This window comes from Chiloscyllium plagiosum, unplaced genomic scaffold (assembly GCF_037043375.1).
Source record: "Chiloscyllium plagiosum isolate Xiang-an unplaced genomic scaffold, Cpla_swu_hap1 HiC_scaffold_19, whole genome shotgun sequence".
Taxonomy (NCBI): Eukaryota; Metazoa; Chordata; class Chondrichthyes; order Orectolobiformes; family Hemiscylliidae; genus Chiloscyllium; species Chiloscyllium plagiosum.
The window spans coordinates 47,197,119-47,223,088 of NW_028270157.1; the positions used below are offsets into that span (position 1 = coordinate 47,197,119).

Consider the following 25,970-nt stretch of genomic DNA (forward strand, 5'->3'; position numbering starts at 1 on the left):
TACAAGCAGCTGATAATGCCATTAATTAAAAAAAATTACATACTAACAAGATATCTTAAAGTTAATTACATACCTAGACCTGTCAAATGATCTTACATGTCAACCTGCAATGCATTGATATGTTGCAAAGCAAGCTTTTAATAGCTTGTTAAAATACCTTAAACAACATCATAATTTTGTTAATGACTCAATTTCAGCATATTATGTATTCACACCACACAGTCAGTTCATTTGTTAATATTGGAATGACAATTGTTAAGAGTATAAACAACATTTGGCTCTTTTGGCTCAGGGCAATATTTCTTTATTCGTATTAGAAAACAAATGAGAATTTACAATTGGCTATAAGATACAGACAATTAAATTATTTTTAAATTCAAAAGTCACTTTTGTGTTCTGCTTTACTCAATCATTAACTAGTGAGAAATCCTCTGAATAACACAAACTAACCCTTTACAGTTTTGTGCATAGACACTCAGGAGTCAGAAGAATGTTTGTGATGGGAATAGTGCTAGGAGGTTGGAACACCATATGGAATGGGGAGAGGTGTTGTTGATAGGCTACTGGTTTAATGAGATGTACTGGATCAAGATTGAGATTGAAGCACTTGGTTGAAGAAACAGTAGGTACTGAAAGGAAGATGGTGGCTGGAAATCATTTCAGATCAAATGGCTGTATCACAATTACTAAATGGGGTGTTCAGCCCAGTAACAGAGTGGAAACACTGACAATAGCATGGTAGATACTTCGCCAAAATGAATGGTGGTAAAAGGATTTTTAAAAAAGAAGACAAGATTACTTCTGAACTTTAAGTGCTAAGATATTACCTATTGCTACTGGTCAAAGTATGAAAGTTATCTGAGTACAGGAGAAGTGAAATCTTTACAGAGGAGCTTGGTGAGACCATATCAGATGTAGTGTGCAATTTTCGTCTCCTTATCTCAGGAAAGATAATATTGTCAGAGAGGAAATGTGACAAAGGCTCCCAGGATGGTGGGGATGTTCTACGAAGAGAGATTGGGCAAACTGGGTCTGTATTAGAACATAGAACATAGAAAGGTACAGCATAGAACAGGCCCTAGGCTCACGATGTTGAGTCGAGACTTAATCCTAATGTAAAATATAGTCACTTCACCTACCCACCCCTCAACTCACTGCTATCCATGTGCATGTCCAGCAGTTGCTTAAATGTCCCCAGTGACTTCGCTTCCACCACCTCAGCTGGCAACGCATTCCATGCATTCACAACTCTCTGCGTAAAGAACCTACCTCTGATGTCTCCTTTATACCTTCCTCCTTATATCTTCAAACTATGACTTCTCGTACCAGTCAATCCTGCCCTGGGGAAAAGTCTCTGGCTATTGATTCTATCTATTCCTCTCATTATTTTGTACACCTCGATCAGGTTTCCTCTTTTCCTCCTTCTCTCTAGAGAGAAAAGTCCGAGCTGATTCAACCTTTCTTCATAAGGAAAGCCCTCCAGTCCAGGCAGCATCCTGGTAAATCTTCTTTGCACCCTCTCCAAAGCCTCTGTATCTTTCCTATACTAGGGCGACCAGAACTGGACACAATATTCCAAGTGTGGTTTCACCAGTGACTTGTAGAGCTGCAGCAAAACCTCACAGCTCTTAAACTCGATACCCCTGTTAATGAAAGCCAAAACACCATATGCTTTGTTAACAAACCTATCCACTTGGGTGGCAACTTTGAGGGATCTATGTACTTGCACACCCAGATCCCTCTGTTCCTCCATACTGCCAAGAATCCTGTCTTTAATCCTATATTCAGTATCCTAGTTCAACCTTCCAAAATGCTTCACTTTGCATTTATCCAGGTTGAACTCCATCTGCCATTTCCCAGCCCAGCTCTGCATCCTGTCTATGTCACGCTGCAGCCTGCAGTAGCCCTCTATACTATCAACGACACCTCCAAACTTTGCAAATTTATTAATCCACTGCTCAACCTCCTCATTCAAATCATTTATAAAAACTACAAAAAGCAGAGGCCCAAGAACAGAGCCCTGCGAGACCCCACTCAACACTGACCTCCAGGCAGAATGCTTTCCATCTACAACCACTCTCTGCCTTCTGTCAGCCATCCAATTCTGAATTCAGATAGCCAAATCTCCCTGCATCCCATACTTCCTGACTTTATGACTGAGCCTACCATGGGGAACCCTATCAAATGCCCTGCTGAAATCCATATACACCACATCCACTGCTCGACCATCATCGACTGTCTTGACACCTCCTCAAAGAACTCAATAAGATTTGTAAGGCATGACCTGCCCCTCACAAAGCCATGCTGACTGCCTTTAATCACACTATGCTTTGCCAAATAGTCATAAATCCTGTCCCTCAGAATTCTTTCCACAACTTTGCTGACCACAGATGTGAGACTGACTGGTCTGTAATTGCCAGGGATTTCTCTATTACCCTTCTTGAAAAGTGTAACAACATTCGCCTCCTTCCAATCCTCCGGTACAACTCCCGTGGAGAGTGAGGACAAATATCCTCGCCAGCGGCTTAGCAACCTCCTTTCTTGCTTCCCGGAGCAGCCTAGGAGAAATCTGGTCTGGCCCTGGGGACTTATCAATCTTAATGTTTTCCAAAATTTCTAGCACATCATCTTCATCAATCTTGATCTGGTCAAGACTGTATCCCAGCTCCTCTATGTTTTCATTTACAACAAGTTCCCTTTCCTTGGTGAAAATCAAAGCAAAAAACTCATTTAGGACTTCCCCTATCTGCTTAGACTCCACGCACACGTTCCCTCCGCTATCCCTGATCGGCCCTACCTTCTCCCTGATCATTCTCTTATTCCTCTAGAGTTTTTAAGAATGAGAGGTGACCTGATTGATACCTATAAAATACTTAATGGGGTAGATAGGTAGATGCAAATAAAATATTTCTCTGATTTAGGAGTTCCTATTGATTTCTATTGCTACAATCATTACATAACTTTCAAGTTACAGCCATGTTTAATATCATTTATGTAAATGGTATTGCAACATGAAACCAATTTTGTTATGCATGCAATTTTTCTTAAATGACACTGATAATAATTCTATAAAAACAGAAGATGCAAAAATCATCTTAAATAATGTTTATTGTCTTTACTGGTAGACAAATCAAGCTACTTTTGAATTAATGCTCGCAACAGGAATATTACTGTAAATAGAAATGATTAAAAATAAAGATTGTATCAAATATATTAGGTGTTAACTGACCTGAACTTGGACTTGGAAATTCGATGCCTGGAACAAAAAAGAAAAGATAACAATTTGTTGTTTGAAATCTCCTCTCAATAGAAGACTGGCTAATCAAACAGCATGAATTGCATGTATCTCAGCAGTCACTGGCCTCTCACCTGGTCTCCTCATTTATAGAGTCATAGAGATGTACAGCATGGAAACAGACCCTTCGGTCCAACTTGTCCATGCCGACCAGACATCCCAACCCAATCTAGTCCCACCTGCTACCACCTGGCCCATATTCCTCCAAACCCTTCCTATTCATATACCCATCCAGATGCCTTTTAAATGTTGCAATTGTACCAGCCTCTACCACTTGCCCTGGCAGCGCATTCCATACACGTACCACCCTCTGCGTGAAAAGGTTGCCCCTTAGGACTCTTTTATATCTTTCCCCTCTCACCCTAAACCTATGCCCTCTAGTTCTGGATTCCCCCACCACAGGGAAGAGACTTTATCTATTTATCCTATCCATGCCCCTCATGATTTTGTAAACTTCTCTAAGGTCACCCCTCAGCCTCCGACACTCCAGGGAAAACAACCCTAGCCTATTCAACCTCTCCCTGTAGCTCAGATCCTCCAACCCTGGCAACAGCCTTGTAAATTTTTTCTGAACCTTTTCAAGTTTCATAACATCTTTCCGATAGGAAGGAGACCAGAATTGCAAGTAATATTCCAAAAGTGGCCTAACCAATGTTCTATATAGCCGCAACATGACCTCCCAACTCCTGTACTCAATACTGTGACCAATAAAGGAAAGCATACCAAACGGCTTCTTTACTATCCAATCTACCTGTGACTCCACTTTCAAGGAACTATGGACCTGCACTCCAAGGTCCCTTTGTTCAGCAACACCCCCCAGGACCTTACCATTAAGTGAATAAGTCCTGCTAAGATTTGCTTTCCCAAAATGCAGCACCTCACATTTATCTAAATTAAACTCCATCTGCCACTTCTCAGCCCATTGGCCCATCTGGTCAAGATCCTGTTGTAATCTGAGGTTACCCTCTTCGCTGTCCTCTACACTTCCAATTTTGGTGTCATCTGCAAACTTACTAACTATACCTCTTATGCTCACATCCAAATCAATTATATAAATGAAAAAAAGTAGTGGACACATTTATTAAAATAAAGTGTGAGACTCCCCACTAAAAGGTATTTCTTTGAGATAGCTATCACTATGAAGAAAGTAAAATATTCTAGATTATAAATCTTGCCAGCTATTCTAAGTGGATTAACACTATCATTTATTTACACAGAGTGGGTGGAATGCTTCTTTTTATCTTTCCCTATATGTTTTTCTCTCTTTTATCTACTTGGGTGATCTACTTTTTATCTACTTTGCAGAACTCTAGAAAGTTTCAACTGAACCCCAGAGATCTATGGGCATGTGGTTTAGAAGCACTGATGGATAACATGGGTATTAAAAGACAATTAGAATCAGAGGGGATATAGCATCAAGAAGGCAGATCCTCAAATGGTGAAAAATTGGGTAAATGCAAGGAAGAAGTGAAAGAAGAGTCAGTTCAATGCCAGGTAATGAAACAGGCCATGAAGGAGGTCATCTCTCTGTGATATTGGTGATCTTCTTAATCAACTAACTGAAAATAACAAGAGGTTCCTTGTTAAGCAGGTGGCTTTTTACACACATCATTATATTGAATAGCTCTTCTTTGTTCATATTTTTCATTTAATTCAAATTTCATCATCTTTCATGGTGTAATTTGAACCTATGTCTTCAAAACGTTGAGAATGCCAGAGAAACCAAACCAATCTGGCATCATTTGTAGAAAGAGAAAAAGACTTTAAATTTCAAGTCTGGTATGACTCTTTCTTGAACTGGAATATTTCAGTTCTGGATTACCAGTCCACTGACATCACCAATGTGCTACCCCCTTTCCATATATCTTTAAGGAAAAGCACATATTCACTTTAAAAAAAACACATGCTCTTTTCATATCTCAGAAATGAATAGCTTCCTTACATAGAAACATAGAAAATTGTTGCAGGAATAGGCCATCTGGCCCTTCAGACCTGCTCCGCCATTCCATATGGCTAATCATACAACTCCGTACCATGTTCCTGCTTTCTCCCCACAACCTTTGATACCTTGAGCACTGAGAACCCATATCTAATTCCTTCTTGAAAATATTTAATATTTTGACTTCAGTCACTTTCTGTAGCAGAGAATTCCACAGGTTTGCCACTCTGAGTGAAGAGATTTGTTCTCATTTCAGTTCTAAATTGCCTACCCTATATCGTTAAACTGTGACCCCTGGTTTGGGACTCTGTGGTAATTGGAACATCCTTCCTGCATTTATTGAGTCTAGTCCATAAGACTATAAGAAATAGGAACAAGAGTAGGCTGTCCGGCCCCTTGTGCCTGCTCTGTTATTACTCACATTGACTTTACTGCATGTTCCCTGTAATCCCTAATTCCCCTAATAATCACGAATCTACCTCAGCCTTAAATATGCATAAGAACTCTGCCCCAGCTTTCTGTGACGAGTTCCAAAGACTCTCAACCCTCTGAGAAAAGAAACTTCTCAACTCAGTCATAAATTGATGCCCCCTTTATTAAAATTTTATAGGTTTTTATGCAATTCCTCCTCATTCTTCCACACTCCTAGCGAATCCAATCTCTCTTCATACATCAGTCTTGCCATCTTATGAATCAGTCTCTTTAGCATCCCTCATCGTACTTTAAGGAATAGAAAAAACTATTCAATCAACTTCTAACTTCCTGATATTTTGACATTATATTTATCACCATATTTCTTTTCTGTGAATGACCATAATATATACCAGTTCCAAATAAGTGGAGATTGAGGGCAAAGTGCTCATGTACTTCATCAATGCTGTTCTTTAACTAATTGTTAGACTTGACTACAGCACTCCCATGATTCACTTTTATTTTCAGTCTGGAATTATCTTACTTAAATATACTTTTCCATACTGATGATCTAAGGCATAAACTCAGTAGTAAATTATGGTCTCTTGCCAGCACATTAGAAAGCAAGAATGCACACAAATTAAATAGGTGACCTGTCCAATATCTTCTTTCCCAACCCTGAGCTGTCCCTCGTATTACAGCGGGTAGGTAGATGTTAGGTAACCCTTTCAACCTTAGGATGATTGAGGTCGTTTAGTTGACATTAATGGCCATAAATGTATCTAACTCCAGCTCTTTGACTAAGGAAGGTTTAAAAAAAAGTCAGCCAACCATCAACTTTAACAGCTCGAGCTAAAAGCTGGCAAGAAAGGAGGTTACTTCTTTTGTGAATAGGGGAGCCCTCACTTTGTATCTCCCACTTCGGCTTCTAAAACTCAAGCTACTCATGAGGGTCTCTGATCGTTCCTGGTACTGCGTGTACCAGCGGTCACTGCTATTAATAGTCCCCAAAGCATCAGAAGTAAGAGGGATGGCAGTAACACTCTCTCAGGTAATTAGGACCATAATTTGTATTATCATTGCAGGGCAGTCAAATTTAAAATTGGTGAGTCGTCCATCAATTTTATCACCCGTGACAGTGAGGAATATGCTTCAACCCAATCGCATCCTATAAAATTAACCCCAACATAACACTGCCATCAGACCCACTTCCCATGTACAACTGATAGATTGCTGATTAAGCCCAAATGAGCTCAATATCACCTTTACAATGTCAAATTAGAGTTTTAAAATATAAGGCCATATAAGTATTAGAAACTGCTCAACAATTGATTTGACTATAGTTAGTTTAATAACCTGCTAAAAAATCTTTCCAATATGGACATTCATTTTCATTGCACGAAAAAAATTCTTAATGAATTCTGTGACGAGATATGTCTGATGTGTTCTTTTGTGTAAATACCTTTTATGGCTGTTTCCTTGTCCCATGCAATGCTTGTTGAAAACATATCAAACGTGTAATTTCTCCTAGTTGAAAAGTAACCTGAATGTATGTGAGCTGAAGGTTGTAACTTTTTCATTCATAACTGTTAACCCAGCAGATATTTAAGAGCTGTACCACCGTGGTGAAAGTAGTATAATATTGGTAGCTCTAATTAACTGAGACATAATCAGTGAACATAATGTTTCTGATGGAATTGCCAACCTTATGTATGACTATTTTCTGGAGTGGAGGGTTCCTGTGAAGCACTGGTGATAACCCTACCTCTAAACCAAGAAACCTGGATTCAAACCCCACCTAATCCAAAGATGTATCTTAATATCCCTGAATAGGTTGATTAAAAATAACTCTCCTGAAGTGACAAACTTTTAATGGTCCCTCATACTCATAGAAGAATGAAGCATTCAGTAGACACTGGCACTTACATTGGCAAAGAACAGCAGGTATGCATCCTCATGCAGCATTTAAGCTATGTTTTCATGAGCTGATTCTGGCACCTTCTGTAGCTACCTTGGTCCAGGCTGCCTTTGTCTATCTGAATAACCTCCTGTTGCTATCTTACAAAAACAAGTACACCTGGGAAGGCATCGTTAAAGTGTGGAACCACTTTGCCTCTGGTCTTAGATGTGCATGCATATGCAATGAACGGAGAGGAATGTAATTACAAAGAACAAAGAAAATGGCAGCACAGGAACAGACCCTTCGGCCCTCCAAGCCTGTGCCCATCCAGATCCTCTATCTGAACCTGTTGCCTATTTTCTAAGGATCTGTATCCCTCTGCTCCCTGCCCATTCATGTATCTGTCCAGATACGGCTTAATTGAAGCTGTTGTGCCTGCCTCTACCACCTCCGCTGGCAATGCGTTCTGAGCACCCACCACCCTCTGTGTAAAGAACTTTCCAGGCATATCTTCTTTAAACTTTTCCCCTCATCTTGAACCCATGACCCCTCGTAATCAAGTCCCCCACTCTGAGAAATAGCTTCTTGCTATCCACCCTGTCTACACCTCTCATGATTCTGTAGACCTCAATCAGGACCCCCCCGCCACCCCCCACCAACCTCCGTCTTTGTAATGAAAATAATCCTAATGTACTCAACCTCTCTTCATAGCTAGTGCCCTCCATACCAGGCAACATCCTGGTGAACCTTCTCTGCACCCTCTCCAAACCATCTGCAATCTTTTGGTAATGTGGCAACCAGAACTGTATGCAGTATTCCAAATGTGGCTGAACCAAAGTCCTATACAGCTGTAACATGACCTGCCAATTCTTGCACTCCACACCCCGTCCAATGAAGGAAAGCATGCCATATGCCTTCTTGACCACTCTATCGACCTGCGTTGTCACCTTCAGGATACAATGGACCTGAACATCCAGATTTCTCTGTACATCAATTTTCCCCAGGGCTTTTCCATTTACCATATAATTTGCTCTTGAATCGGATCTTTCAAAATTGATTACCTCACATTTGCCTGGATTGAACTTCATCTGCCATTTCTCTGCTCAACTCTCCAATCTATCTATATTCTGCTCCAGTCTCTGACAGTCCCCCTTACTATCCTGAGAGCGGCAGGAGCTGGGTGAAACGGAGGTCAGAACACAGAGGCTGTTGGGATGGTTAGTGAGTTCTATTTTAGTAGGTGTGTTCACTGATGTAATCTCCCAGATGTAATAGTGGCTGAAGGGCCGAGGGTAATGGATGAACTGAAGGGAATTTATATTAGGCAGGAAATGGTGTTGGATAGACTATTAGGTCTGAAGGCTGATAAGTCCCCGGGACCTGATGGTCTGCATCCTAGGATAATTAAGGAGGATTACCAATCACAGATGTATTGGTAATCTTTTTCCAATATTCTATCGATTCTGGATCTGTCCCTGCAGATTGGAGGGTGGCTAATGTTGTCCCATTTTTCAAGAAGGGAGAAAAAGAGAACAGAGTGAATTCTTGACCGGTCAGCCTGATGTCACTGGTGGAAAAGATGCTGGAGTCAACTATAAAAATTGAATCACTAAATCACAAAAAACAAGATTCTATCCTATGTTTTTACTTTATACTTGCAAACCAAGTTGGAATTCCTGAAAATGCTCTCAAGATGTCCAAAAAATCAGGTCAAAACAAATTCTCAAAAACTTAATAAAACTCCAAGTAAACCAAAGAGGCATGTCAGGATTCAAGCAATAATTAGACTACAGTGAGTTTTCCAAGTTTATCTTTCTTTTTCGAGAAAAATCTCTTCTACTACTGCTGAATAAATCAAGATTCTAGTCTGTTTAGTTAAAGGGTCTTTCAAACATCAGATAGGAACATGCCACTCGCAAATGTCAACTATACTTACTTTCATCTTGCTTCACAATTAGATAGGAAATAAAGAAAGCATATTAATTTGATAGTTATTTGATATACCATGCTGGTCAAAATGTGTTTCAAAATGCACAATGTAATTTTAGAAATTCACTAAGTGCCACTCACTTGACCATCAACAGTACCTTCTTAGAATTGCTCCTGCATTCTACTATGAAGACATTGGTGAAGCAGTTGCATACATAGTAGGGAAGTCAAGAGATTACATTTTTAATGTGATGCTAAGTGCTGAATTTCATCGGAAATGGAACACTCTCTAGTGTAGTGTGTACAATCCAGATGTTTCCCTGGTCAATGTGGGTAGCATTTCGATAGGGGAAGTAGCACTCAAGTAGTAGAGGCTATCAATTTATCAATAGACAATGTTCGTGAAGGCACTGATGTCAGCTAAATCATTGGCTGGAAAGAATTTCTCGTTGCTTTTTGTATGTCCTATAATTCCTCATACACATTTTTAATATTTTGTAAAATTATATTTAATATGAAACTATTATCCAATTTTAAAATTTCTGAATAGTCAGTATATAAATGACATCAGAAATCCCAGCATTTAAAATGTTCTAAAGCTAAGTGACACTACAAATTGATCTTGGTGCCATTATTAATATTATCAATTCATTGAATATCGATCAAACTTGGACCACATCTCTGTCAAAGTTCTTTGTTTTGCATTGCATTCTGTAATGCCCAAGTGGATCAGACAGGTTTTTAAAGGGCCATTTCAGAAGTTTTAGTAACTTCAAATAATAAAATGTCCAATTGTCAGTCTAAAACATCAATAGTTACTATTCACAATATTTAATATGGACTGTTTGTTCATATTTATCTTAATCCTTAACTAATTTGTTCTATACATCTTTGCTTCAACTTCCTTATTGCATGCTCATTCAAGTTTATTCAGAACAGAATTTTAGCTGATACCCGATTTAATGTTTACTTTCATCCACCAAGGTAAAATTTATTAATTGCATGTCTGGATTATTACAGCCATTATGTTCATTTCTTTAGCAAATAGCTGCTTATGATTCAACATGGCTCTGTGGGTCAGTGTTTAGTATTGCTGCCTCACAGCACTAACACCACTGTGTGTAGAGGAATGTGTCCAGGAATTGCAGGCTAGATGGATTAGCTGTGGGAAATGTATGGTCACAGGGATAGGGTAAGGAAGTGGAACTGGGTGGAATGCTCTTTGGAGAGTTGGTGTAAATTCAATGAGCCAAATGGTATGCTTCCATATTGTAGGGATCCTATGATAATTGTCTTACAAATTTTGTCTCACATTATAATTCTAAACAAGTGCCAAAGAAGAGGGACCTGAGCATATATGCGCACTAGAAATGGCAGAACAGAAAGAGAGAGAGCAATTAATAAAGCATACAGTGTCCTTGGTTTTATTAATAGTGGCAGATAGTTCAAGACCAAGAAGGTGAAACTGAACTTGTGCAAGCCACTTATTAGACCTCAAGTGAAGGTGCGTGTACAGTTCTGGGCATCACTTTATTGAAAAGGTGTGAATGCATTGCAGACAGTGCAGAAGTAATTTACAAGAATGGTTCGAGGAATAAGGAACTTAAATTATGAGGGTAGATTGAGAAAACTGGAACTGTCCAGCTCAGAGAAAAGAAGGCTGAAAGGAAATTTGACAGGTTTTCAAAATTATGAGTGGACTGGATACAGCAGACAGTGAGAAGCTGTGCCTGCTCATAAAAGGAACAAGAATGAAAGGGCACAGATTTAAAGTTAAATGTAAAAGAAACAACAGTGATGAGAGAAAAGAAAATTTTTTCATACAATGAGTTGTTAAAGTATTGAATGCAATCCCTTGAAATGTAATAAAGTCACATTCAATTGAGGTGCCCAAGAGGACACTAGATGATTATTTATATAGAAATAGTGTGCAACAGTTTCGGGTAAAGGCATGTGATTGGGACAAGATAACAATGCTTGTTTGAAGTGCTGGTGCAGGCATAATGGGCCAAATGGTTTACTTCTGCACCATAACACTTCTATGACATTAGGTTTTGATAGATCAGAGTTAAGATTAAATAATGTTAATTTGTAAATTTTACAGCACATTTGTAGTAACCTAAAGGGTCACTGAACATTAACTCTGTTTTTCTCTCGATTGCTCCTGCCAGACCTGCTGAGGTTGTTCAGCCCTTTCTGTTTTTGTTTCAGTTTCCAACATTCACAGTTCTTTACTTTTATTTGTGGTTAGAGGAATGATTAGTTATATGCTGTTGATGGGGGAGAGTTAGAAGAACAAAAGGGAAGATCTGGGATAGAATGAACGGTGGGGTAGACTAAACAATAAAGACACTGAACAACAAAAAGCAAAGGGAGTGACAATAGTTACAGTAAAGAGAAAAAAACATTTGGTCAGAGTGAGTTCAAATTTCAGAATAGTTGATAACTCTTTACAGGTTCACAGAATTGTTACAGCTTAAAAGGAAGCCACTCAGTTTATCATGTCTGCACTAGTTTTCCTGAGGAGCAATTTACCAAGTGCCACCCTCTGGCCTATGACCTTTTCACTGTAACCTTGCACATTCATTTTTTCAGACTGCAATCCATTTTTTTCCTGTTTGCATTGATGTTCCCATCATACGTTTAGATGATGCCTATCAGATCTTAACCATTCACTGCACGAAATGGATTTTCCTCATGTCGCTATTGCTTCTTTTTTGAATTACCCTAAATCTATGCCTATTATTCTTCATCCTTTTACCAATGGGAATAGCTTTTCCCTACCAATTCTTACCAAACCTTTCATGATTTCAAATACCTCCAACAAAATCTCCTCTCAACTTTTTCTTCCTCAAGAAAAGCTGTATATTTTCTTCAATCTATCTAAATAACAGAAGTTCCTCATCCCTGTGGCCATTCTTACAAATCTTTTCTGCACTCTTTCTAACACCTTTACTTTTCTAAAGTGTAGCATCCAGACTTGGAAACATTAATCCAGCCGCGGTCAAGCCAGTGATCTAGACAAGTCTAATATAGCAACCTTGCTCTTTTACTTTATGTACTTTTAATAAAGCACAAAGATGCTACATACTCTGTTAACTGCTCAATTAATCTATCCTGCCATCTTTGACAATTTATGCATATATAAATCAGATCCATCTGCTTCAGCCTCCATTTTTGATCGTATATTTTATTTTTTATTGACTCTCCATGCTTTTCCTATCAAAATTAATTATTTCACACCTCACTGCATTAAATTTCATCTGCCATTTGTCCACCCATTTCACCAATTTTACAATGTTTTTGAAATTCTGTACTGCCATCCTCACAGTTCACAATGTTTCCAATTTTCATATCATCAACAAATTTTGAATTTGAATCATGCACACCAAGGTTCAGGCAATAATGTATATATCAGGAAGAGTAAGAGTCACAAAACTGACCATGCTATACTCAACTAGAAATCTTTCTTTAATCAAAACGCTACTCTATTCACTACTCTCTGCCTCCTGTTACTTAGCCAACTTCATAACTGTATTACTACTATCCCTCTTAATCCCTGAGCTATAACTTTGCCCACAAATCTGTTGTGTAGCATTTTACCAAATGCTTTCCAGAAATCCATATAAATCACATCAATGCCATGGCCAACTCCATTCATAGAATCAAATAATCAAACAGTATAATGAGGTTCTTTAGCCTATAGAGTATGTACCACCAAAGATACACTAAATCTGCACTAATCCTACTTTTCAGCACTAGGCCCATGGCTGTGATTTCAAATGGTTATCAAATACTTTTAAAGATTGTGACATTACCTGCCTCAACAATCCTCGAGAAAGTGAATTCCAGACACCTCCCACCCTTTTGGATGAAAGGAAGTTTCCTCAAGTCTCCTTGAAACCCCCTATCATTCACCTTAAAAGTGTGTCTCCTTGTTATTGACCCTTAAACTAAGGGTACAGCAGGAGGTGATAGGGGAGTGGACCAGAGTGTCATTGAGTAAGTGGTCCCTTCAGAACGCTGACAGCGGAGGGAAGGGGATAATATATGCAATGTTTGCATCAAACTGAAAGAGGTAGTAATGGCACATGATGATTCTTTGTCTATGGAGGTTGGTGGGTCTTTCCCCAAATGCTGTGAGACTTTCCCCAAATGCTGTGAGACTTGCATCTCCAGCATATTTTTTGAATCTTAAGTATGCTTGTTGTTCTACTAAGGAGATGCTGTATAGGCATAGTTCCAAAACAAAATGAGAAATTTTGCGTGAAATTGCAACACTGCTATGTTCATTATTTGGATACATTCCAGTTCATTATTCATCAACAGAATTATTCATAAAGGATTCACAATACCTGAGACAAAAGCTGAGCTATAAAGTCATAGAAACATACATAATAGAAACAGACTGTTTGGTCCAACCAGTTACTTTAAAAATACGCCTCCGAATTTTGAATTCCCCCAATGTAAGGAAAATACCCTTGTCATTCACCTTGGCTATGCCCCTCATGATTTTACAAACCTCAATAAGGTCATTACTCAACCTCCACAGTTCTGGTGAAAAAAAGTCCCAGCCTTTCCAGTCTATTTTTATTTCTGAAACCCTCCATTCTCAGCAACATCCTAGTAAATCTTTTCTGAACCCTCCCTAGTTCAATAGTATCCTTCCTTGAACAGGGCGACCAGATCTGCACATAGTATTCCAGAAGAGGCATCACCAATTTCCTATACAACCTCAACATGACATCTCAACTGTGATACTGAAAGGTCTGAGCAATGAAGGCAAGCATGCTGAATACTTTCTTAACTACCCTATGTACCTTTGATGCAAATTTCCAAGAATTATAGACCTGAAATCCTAGCTCTCTCTGTCCTACAACACTACCCAAGGTCCTACCATTAATTGTATATGTCCTGTCCTTTTTTGTGTTACTAAAATGCAACATCTCACATTTATCAAAATTAAACTCTGTCTGCCACTCCTCAGCGCATTGACCCAATTGGTCAAGATTTCTTTGTAATCTTAGATCATCTTTTTCATTGTCCACTATACTACCAATTTTGGTGTCACCTGCAAACTTACTAGCTGCAACAAAACAAACAGGTTAGTTGAATTAATAAATAAATTAGAAGTGAAATTGCTTGTGGAAGAGCTCAGCAGTCAAAGACACATAACTATTAATGAGAAGCAAAAGGAATGCAGGCCTTGAAACAATAAGTTTGGAACACATTCACTACTTCAAAAGAAACTCTGTACATGTTGGGTGAAATTGGCAAAACCATCTTGAAGATATTCCTGTTTTGATGGGGTGAGGGATTAAGTTGTCGGAAATTTTGTAAGAAGCATAAATGATGAATAAAGATAAAGGCAGTGGGAGAGATTTGGAGTAAAGTGTTAATACTCTAATAATAGCTACTGAGTAACTGCATATGGAAATCCATCTTCATGTTGTCAGATCACGTGCTTGATGGAAGACTGAGCTAATGCAACACTACATGATCAAGCTTATGTATATAGTTTATAGGCAATAATGTTAATAACTTGCACTCATTTAGCATATATCCTTCGTTTTTTCACGCTCCTAATGATATTCCCACACTAAGGAGCTTGTTAAAAGCCAGTTACGTGGAAGTGACTACTTTACCCTGCATATGGCTCCTTCATCCAAGTCCTTTATGTAAATTGTAAAAAGTTGCCATTGAGATTCCAGATCTAATCACTTGTGGCAAATCACTTGTTATACCTTTCCAACCAAAAAAATACCCATTGTAATCACAAGTAACTGCATGTTACATTTGAAAAGAACTTCAATTCATTGTTTACAAATTTTTTTTCAAATTTAGTAATACAGAATTTGAGTGTTGTTGAAAAAGTAATATGCTGATTACCACTTTAGGATTGTCAGTCAGCTCTCAATGTGGTGCATATGCATGTACTGGAAGCTACCTATATTGCTTCATAGGACCCTGTTTCTTGCAGGCAAAAAGAACATATACATGCCATTTAACAAAACAGTTCACAGTCATTTGCTGTTTCATACTTCAAAGCAATGCCCTGACCAATCAGAATCAACTTGCTTAGTTCAAAATTTAACAAAGCCTTACATTTAACAGTCAACCATCATTAATTGGTACATCCTCCAAAATGCCTCTACCAGAGTTCAATTACCAACAATCTGCATTCCCTTCTCATGCAGTATAATTACAGGTTTTCACCTGGAATTGATATTCTTGCAGATTATCCTGATGTGTGCAAGATGAAAAGTTTCAATAAAATGTTTTTTTTCTCAACAATACTCAATTTCCCTTTCAAAAAACCATTTCCTTGATTGTCTTGAATTTTTTTCTGAGTGCCCTGTTATAATGTCTTTGATAATGGCTTCTGTTTTCCAAATAATAGATATTAAGCTAACTGGCCTATAGTTTCCCGCTTTCTGTAAAACTTCCTTTTTGAATAAAGACGTTACATTTGTCATTTTCAAATCAAATAGAACCTTCTACAAGTTAGGGAATATTGGAAAATTTAAAAGCTTCAGTGATCTCACTGCCATGAACCATAAGGCCATAAGATAAAGGAGCAGAATTAGGCCATTCAGCCCATTGAGTCTACAACATTTGATCATTGCTGATATGTTTCTCAACCCCATTCTCCTGTTTTCTCCCTGTAACCTTTGATCCCTTTACTAATCAAGAATGTATCCATGTCCATCATGAATACACTCCATGATTTGTCCTTCACAGTTTTCTGTGTCAATGAGTTCCATATAATCACCACCCTCTGGCTGAAAAAAATTCCTCATCTCAGTTCTAAAGTGTCGTCCCTTCACTCCGAGGCTGTGCCCTTGAGTCCTAGTCTTTCCTACTAGTGGAAATATCTCTCTATATTCATTCCATCAAGCCCTCAGTATTCTGTAAGTTTCAATGAGATCTCCACGCAACCTTCTAAACTCTATCAAGTACAGGCCCAGAGTTCTCGATGCACTTCATTTATTTCTAAGGCCTTTATTTCTAAGGCCATTCTTGTAAACCTCTTCTGGACCCCTTCCAAGGCCAGCACATCCTTTCTTAGGTACAGAGCCAAGTATTCCAAACTGATCTGATCAGAGTCTTATACAGCCTCAGCACTATACTCCTGCTCTTGTTTTCATGCTTTTGAATATCCTGGGATGCAGCCCATTAATTTTCTCAGTACTACTTACCTCATGATTGCAATTTTCTTGAGTTCTTCCCTTCCAATTCCTGATTTAATCCTTCAATACATCACTGCTGAGATATAATTTGGAGATACTACAGTCCAAGATGTATTATATACATTCTGAAGACAAATTAGGACTCACCAAGAATAATTCAGTTAGCAAAAGCGATGCATGAAAACTCCAAAGATCAGAACAATAATATTTCAAGCATTAGCATGGATATCATTATATACAAATTGCAGAATGCGTATTCCTTGTGGACGGAGTAAAATAAGTGTGGCAGCAAGTGAATGGTCTTTTGCTGTTCAGTAACTACTTTTCTGGTTCTTCATGTCAGGTCAAATAATTCAAGATGGCGGTGGACTAGGGCCCAAGCTAGGGTCTCATCCACTCCGTCTACTTTTCATTTCTCGTTTTCTTCTTTCTCATTATCTTTTGTGAAGATCTTGGTCACAGCAATGGCATCGATGACAAGTTTGGGATCCCAGACCCTTCTGCAATGAAGTGGTGAGCCCAGTGCCAACTCATGGCTACTGTAGTGGACGTGAGTTTCGTTCCCCATGGCATCGGCATCGGTATCGGCACAAATTCATGGAGGCGACAGCAAAGAGGTGTCCAAGTCATTTTGGTATAATGTGCATTTTGTCAACACAAACTGGCTGTAACAAGACTGATGAGTTGTGGACATTGTTTGGACAATGCAAAATTTCTACTGAACAGTGATTTTCTATAGGGATCTTCTACAGCGTGATTTTCTATAGTGGTTCTCCATAGTGCGATTTGCTATAGCACAAAGTTGCAGAGGAATGTAACTGTTGCGTTACGGCAGAACAACCTGTCCGAGTCAATATGAGACCTGGTGGCATCGGTGGTGGCTATATTGGCGAGGTGGGTGTAGAGTTGACTTTTGGTAGTGGCGGAGTTGAGATTGGACTAGTGTGGGACCTAACAGCATCAGTGTCGGCTGCATTCGCGAGGTCCAGGAAAGACTCATGTGGCAGCAGCAGCGGTGGAGGAGAGATGATGCCGAAGCATGGCGACTCTGGTTCTGGCAGGTAAGTGAAAGGACTCATGGCTGGCTGCTTAGGCCCATGACTGAGCACTTAACAAAAAGGGCTATAAAGTTGATTTTTATTCCTTCTTTTGCTTTTATATTCTATGTTTTGGTTTATTTTTCTGCGTTTTAAGATGGCACTCGAGAGTGGTGACACTATATCACACTTCTCATTGTACTTTGTAACAAAATACACACAACAATAAATAAATCAAATCAAATCAAATACTGATGATATAGCTGACTCCTGCAGAAAAAATGACTTCATAATTGCTATCAGGAGAACAAACAATGTATTACATGATGTATCTGAGTATGGTCATGCACGAGCTGCTCCAAGGAGTTCAACTTTTCGTTATTGTGATATTTTGAAATTGCATGAGATGTGTACACATGACCTATGTATGGTAAAGTGAATAATCACTATGAGATGTCTGTTATCCTGATGAAACCATGTGTTTCCTCTGCCTATAACTCTTTAAAAAGACTGAATGCAATTATTCAACTCTTCTGGTGAAAAGAGCAGAAGGTGACACTCCTTCCTCAACATTGGATGGTGACGTGCAATATGTTAAGAGATCTTCCTGCTCCATACTCGATGATCCTGATATGAAGAAATTCAAGACTATGATCATCTTTAAAGTCACTGATAATGTTGTCATCTCCTTGTTATAAGGCTGTAGATCTGCTTGCAAATGATGGCATCTTACTCATATCAGCGCACTCAAATGGCATCCAGCACAAACCCCACGAGGATTCATGCATTGTTCAGGCAGGTGGCATTTTGGAATGAAAACAATATCCTAAAAGCACTGCAAATGTAGATACTACGCAACTGAATTTTAAGGCCTCATTTCTGATTATGTGTGGCTACTGACAAAATCAACCAGCTTTTCCACTGAATCTGTTGTTTGTCATAGAGTCCTACAGAATGGAGACAGGCACTTTGGCCCAAACTATTCCATGCCAACCAAAATGACCATCCACACTAACGCCATTTTCTTGCACTTGGCCCATGTATTTCTCGTCCTTTCCTATCCATGTATTTATCCAAATACTTTTAAATGTTGTTATAGTACCTGCCTCAACCACTTCTGCTAGCAGCTCATTCCATATGCATTCCACCTCTGTGTAAAAAAGAATTGCTCCTCAGGTTCCCTTTTATTCTTTCCCCTCTAACTTAAACCTCCAGTCCTCGATTCTCCAAATCTGGGAAAAAGACTGAATGCATTTTCCCTATCCATGCCTCTCATGACTGAGGAGTCCTCCTTCAGTCTCCTACACTCTAAAGAAAAATGTCCTAGCTTGTCAAACCTCTCTCTATTAACTCAGAGCTTTGAGTCCAAGCGATACCCCTGTAAATTTCTTCTGCACTCTTTCCAGTTTAATAACATTCTTCCTATAACAAGGTGACCAAAACTGAACACAATACTCCAAGTGTGGCCCTAACAATGTCCTGTATAACTGCAACATAATTTCCAAATGTATGTACTCAGTGCGCTGATTGATGAAGGCCAGTGTGCCAAAAGCCTTCTTCAATGCTTTGTATACGTGGGGCTCCACTTTCAGAGAACTGTGAACCTGAACTCCAAGATACATTTGTTCCACTACACTCCTTAAGGCCCGACCATTCACCATGAAGCTCCTACGTTGATTTGACATTTCAAAATGTAAGACCTCACACTTATCTATTTCTCGGCCTTGTCCCCAGCTGATCAAGGTCCTGTTGCAATTTTTATTACGTTTCTCACTGTCCACAATACTATTTTAGTGTCATCAGCAAACTTACTAATCATGTCTTGTACATTCTCATCCAAATTATTAATATAGATTACAAACAGTAATTGGCCTAGTACCGACCCCTGAGGCACTCCATTAATCACAGGCCTCCAGTCACAGGCTTCCACTATTAATCTCTGCTTCCGACCATCAAGCCAATTTTGTCTCCAATTTGCCAGCTCGCGCTGGATTGCATGCGATCTAACCTTTCAGAGCAACCTACCATGTGGAACTCTATCAAAGGCCTTACTGAAATCCACATAGACTACATCTACTGCGCTGCCCTCATCAACCTTCCCGGTCATTTCATCAAAGAACTCTAACTAATTTGTGAGGCATGATCTCTCACTCACAAAGCCATGCTGACTACTCCTAATCGTAAAATAGAATAGAATCCTAACAGTGTGGAAACAGGCCATTTGACCCAACAAGTCCACATTAACCCACCAGACCCATTCCCTCACCCTATTACTCTACATTTTGTCTGACAAATACACCTAACCTCCACATCCCTGGACACTATGGGCAATTTAGCCTGGCCAATTCACCTAACCTGCACATCTTTGGATTGTGGGAGGAAACCAGAGCACCAGGAGTAAGCTCACGCAGACATGGGGAGAATATGCAAACTCCACACAGACAGACATAGAGTCATAGAGATGTACAGCACGGGAATAGACCCTTTAGTCCAACATGTCCATGCCGATCAGATACCTTAACCTAACCTGGTCGCATTTGCCAGCACTTGGCTCATATCCCTTTAAACCTTTCCTATTCATATACCCATCCAGATGCCTTTTAAATGCTGCAATTGTACCAGCCTCCACCACTTTGTCTTCTAGCTCATTCCATACATGTATCACCCCCTGTGTGAAAAAGTTGCCCCTTCAGGTCCCTTTTACATCCTTCCCCTCTCATCCTAAACCTATGCCCTCTAGTTCTAGACTCCCCCACCCCAGGGAAAAGACTTTGTCTATTTATCCTATCCATGCCACTCAGGATTGTATAAACCCCTCAAAGATCACCCCTCAACCTTCGATTCTCCAGGGAAAACAGGCCCAGCCTATTCAGCCTCTCCTTATAGCTCAAACCCTCCAAAACTGGCAACATCCTTGTAAATCTTTTCTGATCCCTTTCAAATTTCACAACATCCTTCCAATAGGAAGGAGACCAGAATTGCACACAATATTCCAAAAATGGCCTAACCAATATCCTGTACAGCCGCAACATGACCTCTCAACTCCTATACTCAATACTCTGACCAATAAAGGAAAGTATACCAAACAGCTTCTTTACTATCCAATGTACTTGTGACTCTATTTACAAGGAACTATAAATTTGCACTCCAAGGTCCCTTTGTTCAGCAACAATCCCCAGGACTTTACCATTACGTGTATAAGTCTTTCTCTGATCTGCTTTTCCAAAATGCAGAACCTCACATTTATCTAAATTAAACTCCATCTGCCATTCCTCAGCTCATTGGCCCATCTGATCAAGATCCCATTGTACTTTGAGGTAACCTTCTTTGCTGTGCACTCTACCTCCAATTTTGGTGTCATCTGCAAACTTACTAACTATACCTCCTATGTTCACATCAAAATCATTTATATAAATGACAAAAAGCAGTGGACCCAGCATCAATCGTAGTGGCATACCACTGGTCACAGGCCTCCAGTCTGAAAAGCAACCCTCCACCATCACCCTCTGTCTTGTTCCTTTGAGCCAGTTCTGTATCCAAATGGCTAGTTCTTCCTGTATTCCATGAGATCTAAACTTGCTGACCAGTCCACCATGAGGAACCTTGTCAAAAGCCTTACTGAAGCCCATATTGATCAGGTCTACCGCTCTGCCCTCAGCAAGCTTCTTAGTCACTTCTTCAAAAAATTCAATCAAGTTCCTGAGACACGATTTCCCAAGCACAAAACCATGCTGACTATCCCTAATCAGTCCTTGCCTTTCCAAATAAATGTAAATCCTGTACCTCAGGATTCCCTCCAACAATTTGCCCACCACCAATGTCAGGCTCACTGGTCTATAGTTCCCTGACTTTTCCTTTCCACCTTTCTTAAATAACGGCCCAACGTTAGCCAACCTCCAGTCTTCCGGCACCTCACCTGTGACTATCGATAACACAAATATCTCAGCAAGGGGTCCAGCAATCGCTTCCCTAGCTTCCCATAGAGTTGTCGGGTACACCTGATCAGGTCCTGGGGATTTATCCACTTTTATGCAATTCAAGACAGCCAGCACCTCCTCCTATGTAATATGGACATTTTTCAAGATGTCACCACCTATTTCCCCACGTTCTATACCCTATCCCTCAGAATCTTTTCAAGTGAATTACTCACCAGAGATGTTAAGCTTTCTTGTCTATAGTTCCCAGACTCTTCTTTGCAGCCCTTCTTGAAGAAGAGCACAACATTCTCTAACCTCCAGTCTTCCGGGACTTCATTCATGGCTAACAATGATGCAAAAATATCAGCCAGAGCTCCCACAATTTCTTTCCAAGAATGGATATCCCTGGAACTTCATACACAGATGCCTAACAGAAAGACAATTGCGACGAGGACATGCCATGCTACCTTACATAAAAAATGTCTTGGAACAAAAACAGGGATTAGAGAGTAAAGTGAGGATCAGAGGGAAACCAATACTGGGATCAGAGAGGAAAACTGGGATTAGACAGAAAAGCTTGGATCAGAGAGAGACTAAAAACAGGATCAGACAGGAAAACTAGGATCAGAGAGAAACCGGGATCAAAGAGAGACAAAAACCAGGATCAGAGTGGGACAAAAACCAGGAATGGAGAGGTAAAAATGTCGAGAATGTGGTGCTGGAAAAGCACAGCAGGTCAGGCAGCATCAGAGGAGCAGGAGAATCGTCGTTTCAGGCACAAGCCCTTCATCAGGAATGATTCCCGGCGCGGGGTGGCATGGTGGCTTAGTGGTTAGCACTGCTGCCTCAGAGCGCCAGGGACTCAGGTTCAATTCCAGCCTCGGGTGACTGTCTCTGTGGAGTTTGCACATTCTCCCTGTGTCTGTGTGGATTTCCTCCCACAGTCCAAAGATGTGCAGGTCAGGTGAATTGGCCATGCTAAAATACCCATTGTGTTAGGTGCATTTGTCAGGGGGAAATGGGTCTAGGTGGGTTACTCTTCGAAGGGTCTGTGTGGACTTGTTGGGCCGAATGGCTTGTTTCCACAATGTAGGGGAATCTAATCTAATCTAACAGCCAGACGTCTCTGACCACTGGGATTCCTGACAGCCCATAAACCAACAACCATGCTCAGACAAAAACACAACAGGACAAAAGACCCTATACCTATCATGTGCAAGACAAACGTAATTTGCAAGATTCCATAGAAAGACTGCATGCAACACTGTATTGGACAAATGGCTAGACAACTAGTAATCTGCCATGAACACTAACGAGCCACTCAACACCTCGACCAGTGGTCCCTCGTAGCCACACGCACAGATGACAAGGACCAGAAATTCAACTGAGACAACACAACGATCATAGGATAAGTTAAATAGAGGACAGCCAGAGAATTCCTAGAAGCATGGCACTCATCCACGGACTCCATCAACAAACACTTATATACTGACCAATATACCGGCCACTACAACAAATAACTGGAACTAACAACTGGAAGCAGCAGGAATGGAACCAAATAAATTCCAGAAGACACAGTACAGCAGCTCCGAAGCACTGAAGATGTCACCTAGACAGGGAACCGATGGCAAACCCATACCCACAACTACGACATGTTAGTATCATACATAGTAATTTATAATCTATTATTTTGCTTATTTTTATCTTTTGATTTAAAGGTGTAACTCTTGGAGTGGCAATGAGTTATTGGTCTGGGGGCACCTCAGAGTTCGTCACACCAAATTGTCAAAGTATAAACCTGACTGAGAAAAAACAGAGCTGATTTTCAGCTAAATAATTTTTTAAGACCAGTATTTTCAGTTATATTACAGATCGTATTTAATCTTAGCTTTAAAAAGTCAAAATAAGTTACATCAATTAAAACAAACATAAAATGAAAACATTGAGTACAGGACAAAGAATAAAAGATATGTAAATAGGAGATGGAGAAATGGGAGATAGGACAAGTTTTTGCAATGATTTACAATAGTTTTTCAAGATTTTTCTTTCCTACTATACTGTTAACATTATACAAATTGCAAGAATAGCTTTATTACTTCATTCTATGTGGCCTGTAATTTTTAAATGCACAAACTGGGAACTCCAGAATTTATTGTTCATAAATAGGTGTATTGAAAAACAATTATTACAGATAAATTTGATAGAGCAAATTAATTTACAACAGAAATTTAAATTGAGAATGCTAATAAATCATGTGAATATTTAGGGATTATATGTAATATTCCAGTCTCTAGTTAACTTGGTCTACCATATGAGTAATGTTAAGCAATTGCCAATATTTTCTGTACAGTTATGTATCCTCACTTACTATCCCGTACAAAATTACAATTGAAAATTTATTAGTTTAAATTTATGAGTTTGTTTTCGAGATGAACATACTGAAATCAAAATTCTAGGTTGCCAAAGGGGAAATGACAATGACATGTACCACTTCTTCATCATCAAGCTTAATTAAAAAAGATATTATCGGAGAGTCAGCAATATTGAAAATTATGTCATTTAAAGTTGCAAATTTTCTTCCTACGTCATTGGTTTCTGACCACCACAGGGTTGAGTTCAACACTGTTTTTCTTCCTTGGTATTCCCAAATAATTGCCATTTGCAGTATGCTTCAAATCTTTGATCTAAAATAACTTCCCCATAGTTAATAGCTATGATGGAAAGGTGGTGTGAGAGGGTAAAAATGACAATAAGGAATTAGCAAGCATGAGCAAAATGTTGCAAGACAGAATGGTACATCATACATGAAATGCAGTTGCTTTCCACAGAGTGGGGCTGCAACATAATGTTTTAGCAATAAATAAATCACATCTGCAAGTTAACTGTACTCAAATATCATGCCCTACATTTTAATTTTCTGTTCTTTAAATAACTATCTATTGTCATCTTACACTTGGCCTTGTAGATAATTTTAATCAACCTGGAGCAGGTTGGTCAGATTTACTTGGCTTTTTATTCCTGATGGAGGGCTTTTGCCCGAAATGTCGATTTCGAAGCTCCTTGGATGCTGCCTGAACTGCTGTGCTCTTCCAGCACCACTAATCCAGAATCTTGTAACCAATGATTGAAAATTCAGCACATTAAGTGCACAGCATTTATTTTCTCTTCAATAGAAAATATAGATATTGAAAGCTGAATTGACATGTTGCTATCCAGGTATTGTCCATTTATTCCAGCTTAAAAGATGCTCCTGCGAGAACTCCTTTGGGGCATAATTAAGTCTGCTTTATTGTACAACATGTGGATCATTCTTCATTGCACTCCTTCTTAGGATGCTACCATAATCTTTTTTTACCATAACATTTATGACTGCATCAGTGCTATTTCCTGATCTTGCCTAATTTGGCAAACTTCATTAACCTTGCGTTTAACTTCCAGTTTTCCCTCAGTTTCACATTGTTTATCACTGACTCTTCCTTTCTATGACTACTCTGCCTCCATTTCTCGTGTAGACTATTAACTAATATCCACTATAAAGTCCACCGACTTCAACAATTTATTTCTTTGTACTGCCTTCCAGACCACGTACAATACATACTCTATTCCATCTCCAAGTTTCTCTTCTGTCCTACTATCTGTCATAGTTATATCTGTTCTGACATAGAGTCATAGAGATGTACAGCATGGAAACGGACCCTTTGGTCCAAATCATCCATGCCGACCAGATATCCCAACGCGATCTAGCACCCTGTCCATATTCCTCCAAACCCTTCCTATTCATATACCCATCCAAATGCCTTTAAAATGTTGCAATTGTACCAGCCTCCACCACTTCCTCTGGCAGCTCATTCCATATACGTACCACCCTCTGCGTGAAAAAGTTGCCCCATAGGTTCCTTTCATATCTTTTCCCTCTCACCCTAAACCTATGCCCTCTAGTTCTGGACTCCCCAACCCCAGGGAAAAGATTTTGTCTATTTACCCAATACATGCCCCTCATGATTTTGTAAACCTTGATAAGGTCACCCCTCAGCCTTCGACGCTCCAGGGAAAACAGCCTCAGCCTGTTAAGCCTCTCCCCACAGCTCAAATCCTCCAACCCTGGCAAACATCCTTGTAAATCTTTTCTGAACCCTTTCAAGTTTCACATCATCTTTCCGTTAGGAAGGAGACCAGAATTGCACGCAATATTCCTACGGTGGCCTAACCAATTTCCTGAACAGCCGCAACATGACCTCCCAACTCCTGTACTCAATACTCTGACCAATAAAAGAAAGCATACCAAACGCCTTCTTCACTATCCTATCCACCTGCGACTCCACTTTTAAGGAGCTATGAACCTGCACCCCAAG

At 39.6% G+C, this 25,970-nt stretch overlaps 1 protein-coding gene across 21 annotated transcripts in view; it reads right to left on the bottom strand.

Annotated features, from left to right (window-relative positions):
- The window catches only part of LOC122559424 (calcium voltage-gated channel subunit alpha1 C), a 1,175,809-nt gene that overhangs the window by 536,131 nt on the left and 613,708 nt on the right, over nt 1-25,970 (bottom strand). For all 21 annotated transcript variants that reach the window (XR_015760447.1, XM_087997307.1, XM_087997306.1 and 18 more), the window contains one exon: nt 3,230-3,256. Coding sequence is in view for 20 of the 21 variants with exons in the window: in XM_087997307.1 (XP_087853433.1) it covers nt 3,230-3,256 (27 nt within the window). In the remaining variant the exon portion in view is untranslated. The remainder of the gene's footprint in view (nt 1-3,229; nt 3,257-25,970) is intronic.